General features: G+C 45.5%; 1 protein-coding gene across 2 annotated transcripts in view; it reads right to left on the reverse strand.

The window, feature by feature from the left end:
- COL8A2 (collagen type VIII alpha 2 chain) overlaps positions 1–14,109 on the reverse strand; it is a 95,580-nt gene that overhangs the window by 23,287 nt on the left and 58,184 nt on the right. The window contains exon 1 of one of the 2 annotated variants that reach the window (XM_033957022.1): positions 5,279–5,381. The exons of the other annotated variant lie outside the window; for it this stretch is intronic. Within the exon in view, the coding sequence (XP_033812913.1) occupies positions 5,279–5,304 (26 nt within the window). The 5' untranslated portion in view covers positions 5,305–5,381. Of the gene's footprint in view, positions 1–5,278; positions 5,382–14,109 lie in introns of those variants that run through there. 2 annotated transcript variants of the gene reach the window in all.

Genomic DNA, 14,109 nt, shown 5'->3' on the forward strand with positions numbered 1-14,109 from the left:
GCAAAATCTAAAAACTTTTTTTAAAAATGGGGTAAAGAATTACCAGTTTAAAAATCTTAATGGACTGGACATGATGCGAAAAGTCCTGGGTGGGGCAACATTGCTTATATCAAACAAGAGATGGTGAAGGATAGGTGAAGTCATCCGGGTAGAGCTCTTGGACTAGTTCTCATAAGCATCTTTAAAACGAAAGGTTTTGAGAGTGGACTTGAAATGATGACTGAGAATGACACGGTGACAAAATTCATCACCGTTCCCGTCCCCGCGGATAACCGTGGGAAACCATCTTCATGTCATTCTTTAAGGAGAGAGGGAAGAATCAGAGTATGAATGACCACAACCACTGACCCACAAGCTTTGCTTTGAAGAATGCTAGTGTAGAAGGACTGAGGCTGAAACAGACACTACAGAATGACAGTCTCTGGTATCCAGAGCAGATATTGTGATGTCATAATGCCTCATTCCACCAGTGCCTAAGAACCAATCACATCAGTGATGTCACAATGGCTTCATTATCCTTGGCTCACATAAGAATCAGAGTATGAATGGCCACAACCTCTGACCCTCAAGCTTTGCTTTGAAGAATGCTGGTGTAGAAGGACTGAGGTTGAAATAGACACTAAAAAATGACATGGGATTATTTCCCGCGGTTATCCGCGGGGATGGGAACGGTGATGAATTTTGTCACCGTGTCATTCTCTATGAACATTAGTTTCCTGACTCAGGGTTATCAGGAGAGATTTCCATAATGTAGGTGCTACCACTGAGTAAATGGTTTTACGAGTTGTGTCGTAAAATTACGGTCGAACACAGGGAATTGTGAAAAGATGTTGTGTTGATCGAAGTGGTCTTGAAGTTTTGCATGGGAACAGAAGTCTATCTTGGGGGGGGGGGGGGGGTGCTGAAAGTAAGTGGAGGGACTGAGGCCAGTTCCGCCACAGAAAAAGTCCCAGCTTAGCAGCCAAGCAGACTACCTAGTAACTCATACTAGGGCAATGTAGAGTCGTCACGATCCCTACTGAAAGGTTTCTTTGCCTTGTGCAGTCTGTGGCGGCCTTTTGCCATTTTACAAAATTCTGAGATGTAAATGAGGGACCCTGAGGAACACAGGTGACTCAGACAGTCTAATGAATATACAGTACAACCTTGGATTGCGAGTAACTTGCTGTGCGAGTGTTTTGCAAGACGAGCAAAATGTTTTATTAAATTTTAACTTGATAAACGAGCGAGGTCTTGCAATACGAGTATATACAGTATACGCGCATGACAACTGCATGGTTCTTCTCTCTCTGACGCGGCAGGAGTGTAGTGACTGTTTTAAACGAGCGAGGTCTTGCAATACAAGTACGTACAGTATTTTGTACGAAAGGTGTGGGGCTGTGGAATGAATCGTCTGAGTTTCCATTATTTCATATGGAGAAATTTGCTTTAATATACGAGTGTTTTGGATTACAAGCATGTTTCCAGAACGAATTGTGCTCACAAACCAAGGTTTTACTGTACATAGGACAATTGAAAATATTGGTCAATGCTAGTTACTGTAGGGCACATCAGATATCAGAAACATTACGAGGATACAATGTCACTGTTATAATAATAATAACTTTACTTTTTCTATACTGCCATAATCTTGCAACTTCTAGGCGGTTCACAGTGAAGATTAGCTGTACAGTCAGCGAAGTACAGTGTATAGATAAAGAAGAGGTCACTGGGCGGTCAGTGATTACATGGTGCAAATTGGCAAGAGGAAAGATATACATAGGTTACTATATAATTTTTGACATGTTACATTGAAATGGTTGAAAAAACCAGCGAATAGCTGGATACAAATTGTGAAGAAGACATTGAACAGTAAGTGAAGACAGGATGCCGTCAATGAGGAAAAGTGGATTCAGTAAGATAAGCGGTAGCTTTGAAAAGGGGGGAGGAAGTCTGGCTAGGAAATGAATTTATTGAATAGTGTGGTCTTTATTTCTTTCCGAAAGGTGCCCTATGTCAACCTGGCGCCATCAATGAAGTAGCCTAGCCAAGTTTGCTGCCTACCAGCTTGAAACTTGAATGTTCTATCCAGAAAGGTTCGGTATTTGCAACCTGCGATTTTCAAATGGCTGCCTGTGCTGGTTTGGTCTTCCAAAATCTTTCTAGAGGCGTCCGTGACATCAGAATGTCACCCAAAATCCGAGGCAGGTTTTGCCACTGTACACCAGTGGGGACATCCATGGAGGAAACGAGAAAGGGGGCATTTTTCCACTGCATCAATAACTTCCAGATCAGGATACAAGAGAGATTCAGAGCTACCAAAGAATGTAAGACACCATTCAAATGATCAAACACAGGGACTGAAGCCGATCATTCTGTAGCAATAAAGTCTCCCTCCTTTTCCTCAAGCTTGCAAAACAAATGCCATCACTGTATTCTCACCTAGAACTGACTGGCATAATCAGGTGTCTTCAGCCCAAGCAACGTGCTCTGTTTTGATGTAAGAAATGGAGCTCTGGGGAGCTGGACAAAAAGGTAATGTCGGTTTGAGACAAATGTGTCGCCTCCATCCCTACAATCGCATCTGTTCGCCTGTGTGTCTATGGGAAGATCTTCAGTGTCCCTTTGGGGCCCCGGTGTCTGTGCTTGGAGAGTTGCAGAGGGGAACCTCAGGGACGGCTTCCATGAGTCTGTCAAAACAATCTCTGGGGGTTTCTGGCTTTTCACAATAAATGCAGTTACCATGGAAAAAGTAATGAAGGGTAGCAGCCTTAAAGGGTGGTCTAGTCCAAGACCTCATACTTTTCATAACCCCCAAATTAGGTAGGGGTGATTTTTTTTTTTTGCAAAGAATAAATTTCATTTGCATCTTACCATTCAACTATTTATTTAATTCCCCTAAAGAGCATTAATAAGATGCATGAAATAGATTTCTTTGAAGTTCAATGGATAGCAGTGGCGTAGTCAGGGAGCAGGAAGGTGGACCGCCCTGGGTGCCATGTTGGTGGGGGCGCCGGCACCTCTCCAACCCTCCCTCCATGCTTGAACCCTCCCTTCCTATTTAAAATCTTTGCCAGCATGAGAAACTACTTCTAGCCTGCTGCTCGCACTGGCCTGGCACCCTCTGAAATTACTTCCAGGTCGCGGGGTCAGGAAGTGACATCAAAGGGAAAGCCAGTCTGAGCAGGAGGCTGCAGAAGCTGCAAAGATTTTAAGAGGTACGGGGTGGGAAGGGAGGGAACGTGTGCGATGCGGAAGGAGTGGGGAGAGGAAGGCACGGGGGGGAGTTGGCATGGATGGGGCGGGAGGGGCGGATAAGAGGGCACATGGGGGCGCTACCACCAAGGGCACCTCTGATGGATAGCATAAAGTGAAACTGAAATTGAAAATGTCTGACTTTCTTATGAGACTTCAAAAACGGACTTTCTTGCCCAGAGCCCCCAGCAACACTAAGTCACCTCTGGAGAAACACACTAGTGGCTGCTGCAGTCACATTTCAGTTCATGACTTCTCCTTCTTGCAAACCTGAACAAGTGCATTTGGTGTCCCTCAAGTGCTGGCTAAATTGGGCACCTCCAATCCACTCAGTGGAGGGAGAAACTCCTTTACTCACATGGCACACACACCCCTATCTATCTGCAAGAAGACAATCTCTTCACACACCTCTAGCCACTCACAGAGAAATAGTCCCTTCATATGTATATCCAATGGGGGAAGCAGGGGAAAGCAAGACAAACCCCTCATCCATTGTAGGAGTGGAGCCAACTTTATCAGCCATTCCTATCCAGCTATAGGAAAGACGAGCCTTTGCCACGTAGCACTATCTACCTATAGTGAAAGGTCACTTGGACACACAAAGTCAGAGGCGTGAAGAAAGTACAAGAAATTTATTACGGTATACCGGACTCTAGTGCAGTTAATAGCCTGCCTACTAGAGTGTCAGAAACAGGAAATGCACGGACTTTTATGCCCTTTTTCAAACTAATATATGCAAAAACTACAATTTTCATTTGTTACTTCTATAACTTTTCTACAATTATTATTGGTCCTAAGCTCACACTAGCAGGTCACTTATCTAACTCTTACAGTTCTAAATGTTAAATGTACAGAAGGGCAGGATGCATCATGGCTCAAACTCTTATCTATTCAGCTTACAATGTGGTAAGGTAGGGACATACATTTTAGGCAGATGAAGTCAATAGATTGTACACTTTCTTCAGCTATGTAGACCAGAGCAATATTTTAAACAACAGTTAACCATTTCATGACCCTACAATAGGAGGAGAGCAATTCTTTCATACATCTCTATCTGCCTATAGAAAGAGAGCACACAGCTTTTTGACCACAGGGAAGAAGTTCCACCACACCCCCCTATCTACCTCTAGGGAGCATGGGGACAGCCTCCTTCGCACGCCTCCATCTACCTATAGGGAATGCAGCCCTTTCGGACATTCCTATCCACCTATAGAGGGAGTGCCTCCTTCACATGCCTCTATCCACCTATAGGGAATGCAGCCCTTTCGGACATTCCTGGACATTCCTATCCACCTATACAGGGAGTGGCTCCTTCACATGCATTTATCCACCTATAGGGAATGCAGCCCTTTCGGACATTCCTATCCACCTATACAGGGAGTGGCTCCTTCACATGCATTTACCCACATCTAGGGAATGCAGCCCTTTCGGACATTCCTATCCACCTATAGAGGTAGTGTCTCCTTCACATGCCTCTATCCACCTATAGGGAATGCAGCCCTTTTGGACATTCCTATCCACCTATTCATGTAGTGGCTCCTTCTCACACCTCTATCCGCCTATAGAAATGCTGCACTTCTAGACATTCCTATAAACCTATACAGGGAGTAGCAAATTCACATACCAGTAGCCAGAGTTATGAAATCCAGCACCAAGCTCGTTAAGACAATGTTTAGACTAGTCCTTGAGTCTTACACATGCAGACTAAACCCAAATTCAGTCATAGCTGAAAATGTATCTTGGTTTTGGCCCTCTTCACAAGGAGGGTTTTCAGCCTTAGGCTTCACTGTGGGCACAAAGCAAAATCAAATCATCTCAAAACCAAAGCTAAACAGGCAACTCTGTCTGGCAGAGTTTATTCCTCATTCCAGCATGGACCTCTCCCAAGTATGTAACTGAATAATTGATAGGTTCTGTTCAACGAAGACAAACACGGGTGTCGGTTCGCAGTCTACCGATGGAACTCATTATATGTTAGGACCACAAATTAAAAGCAAGCATTTGAACGGGCAGCTCGGTTAGTTAAAAAGAACAGAAATCTCACCGCTTCACAGACCGAGAAGCCAACATTATGCCTTGAAGTCTTAAGACGAGAAAACCTGGCGTTCAGAGAAACCTTTTCCCCTTCCTCCTTGTTACATGGTGCCTGGTGAGGTTTGGAACGCAGAACTGCGAAAGCTGAACTGAAGGTCCAAGTTCAGCGCACTGGCGACGGGCCCACTGACCCCTTGCCTGATCATTAGTCAATGAGAAAAAGAATCTCCCAAGCCCCAAGAAGGAAAACTGTGTTCAGGGAGAGAGACTGCCCACAAGAACGGTTTGGAGTAAAACAAATACTCGCTTAAGATAATCCTAAGTAAATGAGAAATGATTTGTAAAGAGAGCCCTCAGTCACACAACCAACCTCCGACCTCCGGAGGAAACGGCTGCCACTGATTTGCACCTAGAAGGTGTCAACTGTGAAACATCCTAGGGCTCTCTGTGAATTTAGTGCTAAATAACACAAAAGTGCTATGGTGCAAACAAATCAAAAACGTGCACTGCGAGCAGTCTCTTCCCCTGAACCAGGGGGGCAAAAGATACAAGTGTCCAAATTCAATCTATTGAAGCCAAAAGAAGATACTTAGCTTCTCTGGTAAGCAGTCAGCAAGTCACCAAACGTCCAACGGGACTCCGTTTCGGGGGAGCACTCCCCCTTCTTCAGGAACGACTGGCGCTGTGCGGGAGCCTGGAAGTCAAAGGGCTACAGCAGATTGGCGATAGTAGAAAATGGCGCTAGTCATTAGTCAAGGCATTGATCCCGCCCAATGCTGAGTGCATTAGAAGTGCTTTGAGAATAAAAACATATTTGCAATCTGAAGAACGGCTCCTCTGAGCTGAAGGCAATCATTTAGCCACCTAATCCAGGATAAATGTGTAATAATGACATCAGAGCTAGAGAATGACACAGGGACAAATTTTTCTCCATATCCGCAGGAACTCGATTTCCCCGCAAGTTTTGTCGCTGTCTCTGCCCCATTGCTGTAAGCTCTGCCTTAACTGCACAAGCCTTCAAAACTTATGATTTTAAAGTATTTGAGGCTTGTGCAGATGAGGACGGAGTTTGTAGGAATGAGGCAGGGACATGAAAATGGGTTCCCGCGGGGATGGAGAAAAGTTTTTCCCTGTGTCATTCTCTACTTGGGCGAACAGTATAGAAAACTGAATAGTGTGAAGAGTTTCAGGCTCTGATAACCAGAGCTGGTATTGTGACATCATAATGCCTCATTCCACCAATAAGAGCCAACCTCATCAGTGATGTCACAATGGCTTCATTGCCCTTTACTTGGCTTACTTTCATTACATTTTGATTTCTAAAGCGATGCAGTTTAGAGAATGACACAGGGACAAATTTTTCCCCGTCCCCGCAGGAACTCAATTTCCCCGTTCCGTCCCCGTGAGTTTTGGCCCTTTCTCTGCCCCATTCCTGTAAGCTCTGCCTTAACTGCACAAGCCTTGAACACTTATGATTTTTTTAAGTGTTTGAGGCTTGTGCAGATGAGGACGGAGTTTGTAGGAATGGGGCAGAGACAGGAAAAGATCTCCTGGGGACGGGACGGGACAATGAGTTCCAGCGGGGACAAGGAAAATTTGTCCCCGTGTCATTCTCCAATCAGAACATCTCTGTGTCTTAGCTCTAGGCAACTTTAGCAGAAGTCTCCATTATACCGTCATGATAAAACGCACTTCCAGACATTGAGAAGGCCTTTATTCAGGTGTGACCTTTGTCTAGCTCCAAATTCCTAAAAGAAGAGTTGCCAGCATCCTCTTAGGTCAAGCTGAGACAGGAAGCTACGTCTGGCTAGGTCCAGTCCCTAGGTGAATGAGATGTATCAGAGGACCAGCAGCGGTGGGAAAAAATGAGCTACCATCCCCCAGGCTCAGATGCGCTGACCCCACACTGAATCAGTAATTTCCCCCTTGCGCCTCAAAAGCCCCGAGGATTAGAAAAGCATATTTTAACCAGTGATTTGAATTCCAGTAAATTCCTTGCTTCTCTAAAAGGCTTTTCAGTTTACTTCCACGTAAGTAACAACGTGAAATGCAAATGGGTTGGGGGCTTTGACTTGTAGATGAGGCATTTGCATTAGACGCATCTGCCCACGAAACTATGTTTTAAAAATATTAGCGACCGTTAGAAGGTGCAGCGCACAGAGGCGTGGCCACCCAGAGCATAAATAGGGAGGGGCCAAAAATGACTCCCAGCCCACAATCTTCTTTCATTGGCGGAGGCGAAGCGGACAGGATGGGGCACGCCAGCAGATGAGTTGCACGGGACACAACTACGGCATAAGACAGTTTTGGAGAGACGTTGCAGACCCCCAAACCTCTAAGAAGGCCTGAGAATATGCTGGACAGATGTGGACTGGATCACATCTGGAAAGGCATGTAATCTGTCCACCATCCTTGAAAGAATAGGGATGTAAGAAACCTTTTGGAAAGAAATGTTTCTAGGATGTATCCCACAACTGTGACACGGGGACAAATTTTTCCCCGTCCCCGCGGGAACTCATTTTCTATCCCCGCGAGTTCTTTTCCTGTGTTTACCCCATCCCTGCAAACTCCGTCCTCATCCACACAAGCCTCAAACACTTTAAAATCCTAAGTATTAACATTCTAGAGCTCCGATTGTGATGTCATAATGCCTCATTCCACCAATGCCTAAGCTCCGGCCTCATCCGCAGAAGCCTCAAACACTTTAAAATCATAAGCATTTGAGGCTTGTGTGGTAAAGGAATGGGGCAGGGACAGCAACGGCGAAAAAAACTCAAGGGGACGGGATGAGGAAGTTGAGATTCTGCAGGGACAGGGAAAAATTTGTCCCCGTGTCATTCTCTACTTCCTATTTTAGGGGTAGGGGCCCTCTTAACCAAGACTTGATATCATAAATAGGCATGAACAAATGCAATCAATTGCAGTATTATTTAGCCAGTTCACCCCAAAGTTATGGGAGATTTTAGATTTTGCTTATGTCTTTCTCCAATACTCAAGGTGAGTTCCAGTAGGTATTTTCCTGTCCCTGAGGGGTTAAGTGACTTATCCAAGAGCACAAGAAACTGGGCTTCCGTGGTTCTTGGGCAGTTTCTTCAAGAAAGCTAAATACTGACATTTTATCTTACAGGCTAAAAAAGCACAAAATTCTGCTCATTAGTGAACCTGCTGGTCAGAGAGTTACATTCCGGTACGACATCAAAACCATGAAACCAAGTTTAAACAGTATTAGGCCTGGTAGATCATGGTTTGATGTAGGACCTTGTGACCCCAAGCGAGGTTTGGGTTTGGTTAACACTTTGCCTGTAGCTGACCAGGCTTGGTTAGGGTTTGCTTTGACTTTATAAGGTTTCAGTTTTCGCTGGGATTGCCCAACCATCTTTGCACAATGTTTTGGCTGCGATGGTTAACCACGGTTTGTAAATATTGGACGTGTATTTGCTGATTCTTGTGTACTATTGGTCAGTCAACAGCATACCAAACTACCAGTGTATTTCTTTTCCCCTAAAGATATACTGACCTATATAGTGTTTATAGGAATACTGACCTCAAAGAAAACGCAACTGTGGAGGATTGACTTTTCACTCCGTCAATGAAGCTACAGGTTAATACTTGTAAAACCAATAGGAGGAATAGTTAAGCTCTGGAACGCATTAAGAGCGGAGAGTGTAGCTGGTTTTAAGAAAGGCTTGGACAATTTCCTGAAGGAAAAGTCCATAGTCTGTTATTGAGAAAGACATGAAGGAAGTCACTGCTTGCCCTGGATCGGTAGCATGGAATGTTGCCACTCTGAGATTCTAGAATGTTGTTACTCTTTGGGATTCCGGAATCTTGCTGTTCCTTGGGATTCTGTATGGAATGTTGCTACTCTTTGGGATTCTAGCATCTTGTTACTCTCTGGGATTCTGGAATCTTGCTATTCCAGGGGAATTCTGCATGGAATGTTGCTACTCTTTGAGATTCCGGAATCTTGCTATTCCTTGGGATTCTGTATGGAATCTTGCTACTTTTTGGGTTTGGGCCAGGTACTAGTGACCTGGATTGACCACCATGAGAACGGGCTACTGGGCTTGATGGACCGTTGGTCTGACCCAGGGTCATTTTTGGATGTGAAATGACGCCGAGGGGGAGATTTCGTCAAAGGGCACTAACAGATTTAGCATGCACTAACCATGTTTGATAAATTCCCACCCCCACCCCCTAAGGGTGTCAGGTCAAAAGCGCGTTGGGACAAAGGCGCGCCCAGACAATTGAGCGCAGCGCGGGTGTGCACGCTGCCGAAAATTACTGTTTTTAGGGCTCCGACGGGAGGGCGTGGGGGGCGGAACCCCCCACTTTACTTAATAGAGATCGCGCCGCATTGTGGGGGGTTTGGGGGGTTGTAACCCTCCACATTTTACTGAAAACTTCACTTTTCCCCTGTTTTTAGGGAAAAAGTTAAGTTTACAGTAAAATGTGGACAGTTACAACCCCCCAAACCCTCCATAACGCCGGCGCGATCTCTATTAAGTAAACTGGGGGGGCTCCCCAACAAAACCCTCCGTCGGATCCCCTAAAAACTGTAATTTTCTTCGGCACGCGCCTCCGTCTTGTGCTCAGTTGTCGGCGCGCGCCTTTGTCTTTCGCGGAGTTGTCTATGAACCCCCCCCTAAGTTAAACCCATGTCATTGAGATTTCCCTGATGTTTAAAAATGACAGCCTATCCCAAGAAAGCGTCCCAGCTGCCTTGGATAAAAAGCCTCTCCGTTCCTTGGAGATGGTTTTTAATGCTGTTTCACTCACAACTGTTACCACCAAGTTTAGGATGCCACAAAGCATTTTGAAGGCTTCAAACTTCTCTGTAACAACAATAAATTCACCTCTCCCGTTTCCGTCCCCTAAGAAAAAAAAAAAGGACTGGAGCGAGTGGCTCTGTTGGAGGGACCTCGCCTCCCAGTAAGAGCTGTTTTCGGGCAGATGGGTGCGTGGTCCACCGGTGTGTGTGGGTCAACAACCTTTCACAGTGACATCTTCATGAATAAACAATTAACGTGTTAAGTGCCGTTATCCCCGCAGCGTGTGCAGCATTTCAAGCGAGGGCCATCTGAGGCCCAGTGTGCCTCCCCTTTCAGCAGCTCTGATTGAAAATCACTCAAGCAGGGGCTTTTCATTTTCAGTCCTGGGCAGAATTTCCCGCTGGTCGCTTGCGTTAGATTTAAACAGCCGCTCCTCTTGTCTTGGTTGTCTGTGTGTAACAGGTTGGTCCAGTGCATGAAAAGAATTAAGAGGTTCCCATCCAAGGCTCAAGGGGGGAGGGAGGGGGTGTGATGGATTAGAAAGCTGATGTGGCAGGACAGACGTGAAGGCGCCACCGACTTTCTTATACAGAATGAAACGTGACTGCAGCGGTTGATGATGGATGAGGGGTAGAAGCAAAGGGCATCATTTTATTTACTGCTTGCCACGGCAATGCCCAATCCACAGTGTGCCCTGCACTATGACTCCTACCATTTATCATTTCTACAGCGCTGAAAGGCGTACGCAGCACTGTACACTTAATATTCAATAGGCGGTCCCTGCTCAGAAGAGCTTGCAATCTAATTTGAACAGGCAGACAGATGGGGGGGGGGGGTAATGTATAGCAATGCCCACTCCCAGTGGCGTAGCGAGGGTGAATGGAACCTGTGGAGATGGCGCCCCTCCCCGCCCTCTTCTCTGGCCCCCTCCCGCTCCCCCCCCCAACTCCCCCTTCCGTGCGAGCCCCCCCTTCCCTTCCCCCGTACCTCTTTAATTTTCCAGGTGCAACCAGCATCACGAATTTGCTGCCCGCTTCGTGCCAGCTCTCCCTCTGATGTCACTTCCTGGGCATGGGACCCGAACACCAATGTGCGTAACATGTTCGTGATGCTGATCGTGCCTGGAAAATTAAAGAGGTACGGGGGAAGGGAAGGGGCAAAGTTGGGGGTGGGGCGCCTTTCAGCCTCACCAGGCCACGGAGTGCAGACCCAGCAGTTTTTTCTACATTTTCCAGCAACTGGGAAGTCTGACCTCCCCCTCCCAACATGGCGCCGAGATACGTGATGACTAAGCTTCCTCCATATGTGCCCTCCGCTCCCAGGATGAAATATGCCTCAAAACGCCCCCTGGACGTGCCCTTCGGCTGCAACCGCCAATTGACGTTCCTACTCCCACTTCATGCCGAGCCACTGGAATCGACTTCTTAACTTTAGGAAACCAATGCAAACATACCTCTCCGCCTGAACCCCTGCGTAAGGCCGATAGATTACAAAGAAATATTCATGTATATTGGTACACTTCTCCCTCCGGATTCGCTGTGATAGGGGATTAACAAAACCACAAATAACTTTTTCATTTGTTATTCGCTGTTTTCTGTTAAAAAACCATCATGAATATGGTGAAACCGCGAATAACATGGTGGGAGACCTGGCCTGTTCCTGAAGGAGAGGCAAAACACGGTGAAGAAAGTGCTGGGAATCGGCGATTTTCTCTGTAAACGCTTGGAATCAGCGATTTCTCTATGCAAGCTGATGTAATTTTTTTTTTTTTGGGGGGGGGGGGGAAAGCCACCAAGCTAAAAACCGTGAATAATCGAAACCGCGATTGCTGAAACCGCGAATACGGAGGGAGAAGTGTACTAGATCCTCGGTATGTGACACATAGGATAAAAACTTATACTGATAAATCTTGCACTGTAACTATGTCAAATTAATCCCGTAAACTGCATATTATGTATATTGGTATTAGATCCCTGGTATGTGTATGGAAGACACCATGAAAAACAGGGAAGCGTGGCGAGGACTGGCCTACAGAGCATCCAAGGGTCAGAGACAACTGAATGGATGGAAGTAGCAGTATGTGTCAAATTAGGATAAATCCAGTGTTCACTGTATATTATGGATGCTTATCCAGCAAGCTCTTTGGGGAAAAGGAGGTGGAATGACAAGTGACAGTCCATAAGCAAAGGCTCCTTCTGGGACCCTGCGATCAAGGGCTGTAAAACTGACTGGGAACAAACGAAAAAAAAACCCGGCAGGAATGGTGTACAAGATGCCAAGTCTCTAATAAACAAACATTGATATGAACATGAAACAGTTTGTATCCAAAAAGGTTGGAGAACCCAGACCCGACACAGTCCGTGTTTCAAAGAAACACTCCTTCCTCAGGGGTCCAAAACGACTGGAAACAGCGGTGTAATGAACGGCAAAGGAGTTTTTTGAGCCTGCTTAGCTGTTCATTACACCAGTTCATTTCCAGTTGTTTCCCAGTATATGATACTCTTTTTGGACCGCTGAGGAAGGAGTGTTTCTTCGAAACACGGACCGTGTCACCCACCTCTTTGGATACAAACTGTTTCATGTTCATTTTAATGTTTGTTTATTAAAGGCGTGGCCTCTTGTACGCCATTCCTGCACTTTTTTCTTTTGTTCTCTGTTCGACCCACCACTGCAGTTCTGTTGGATTTCTGGTTTGTGTTCGCCTGCGAACCATTTACTCCCACCTGTGGTTTCTCTTCTCTCTCCCTCCGTCAGTGGGCTGGGAAAAGGCTGGCGAGTAGAAGACTCCCCCCCCCACAGCAGTGCAATTGGGTCACTTTGCCGTCCACGATGATATTTGTTGATCAACCAGATTTTTCATGAAAAATAAAGAGCTGGTGATAAGAAGCGCTCACTGTTTTTTACGTACTGGTAGTTCTTTTCTTGAATTTGTTAATAGAAAACGCCCTACGCGGGGTTCTCTGATATTTGACTTTCCATCTATTAAGGGATGTGTATATGGGATAAACATCTTGGTAATTTTATATGGAGTTCCAACACTTATCTGGCATTTAGACAATTATTAAAATGTTTGGTAATTTTTTTAACTAATGAATTGTAATTCACCGTGAATGTCCAGTATTTTTACTCTGAAAAGCACAGGTTGCTGCGTTATGTTACACTGTGTGCCCCGATGCTGAAAGGGGGATGTCCGAGTCCTCCCTTGACTCCTGTAACGGGAGATGGGCCGTGGTGATTTTACGCCACTGTGGACTAGGAATCCTTTCTCTACACCCATATCCTGACGGACGCTTCAAAAGCACGTTCTTCCTGCCCCGTTCTTGTCTCCAGCAAATCAGTTAAAATCATCCATTAAGGCTTGGCAAATCTATCACTCTTCTGGTTTGCAGAACTCCACACGACTATTTATTAATGACCGAGAATTTTGTTTTAAAGCAGAAATAATACATCTGTTTCAGCTCAAGCTGTGGCTTCACTGCTGTCTGTATGCTAAATTAAGTCAACTTATGTTTTGCAGAAAGATGTTATTAAGCCGTGACAGCTTATAATTTCAAGTATTTAGTGGCAAGCTCCATCTTCAGGCTTTTCTATAATATTAGTGAAGAAGAAAATTCCAACAGGATTGTAACATTTGAGCCAGTACTACCTACAAATTGAAAGAGCAGATTGTAATAACACTGATTCTGGTGCTAGTTTATGCCTTCCAGCAGGTAGGAAATTGCCTGACTTCCTACCGTTCCTCACCCCTGATCTTGGCAGGTTCTCCCCTACTGGACTCTTCCTTAGGGTAGCTTTCAGTTCTACCACGTACATGTCAAATATAAGAACATAAGAATAGCTTTACTGGGTCAGACCAATGGTCCATCAAGCCCAGTAGCCTGTTCGCATGGTGGCCAATCCAGGTCCCTAATACCTGGCCAAAACCCAAGGAGTAGCAACATTCCAGCATCTCAAAGAATAGCAAGATTCCGGAACCCCAATGAGAGCAACATTCCAGAGCTGAGATTGTGATGTCATAATGCCTCATTCCGCAGTGCCTCAGAGCCAACCTCATCAGTGATGTTACAAT

Source organism: Geotrypetes seraphini, chromosome 8 (assembly GCF_902459505.1).
Source record: "Geotrypetes seraphini chromosome 8, aGeoSer1.1, whole genome shotgun sequence".
In the NCBI taxonomy this organism is placed as follows: domain Eukaryota; kingdom Metazoa; phylum Chordata; class Amphibia; order Gymnophiona; family Dermophiidae; genus Geotrypetes; species Geotrypetes seraphini.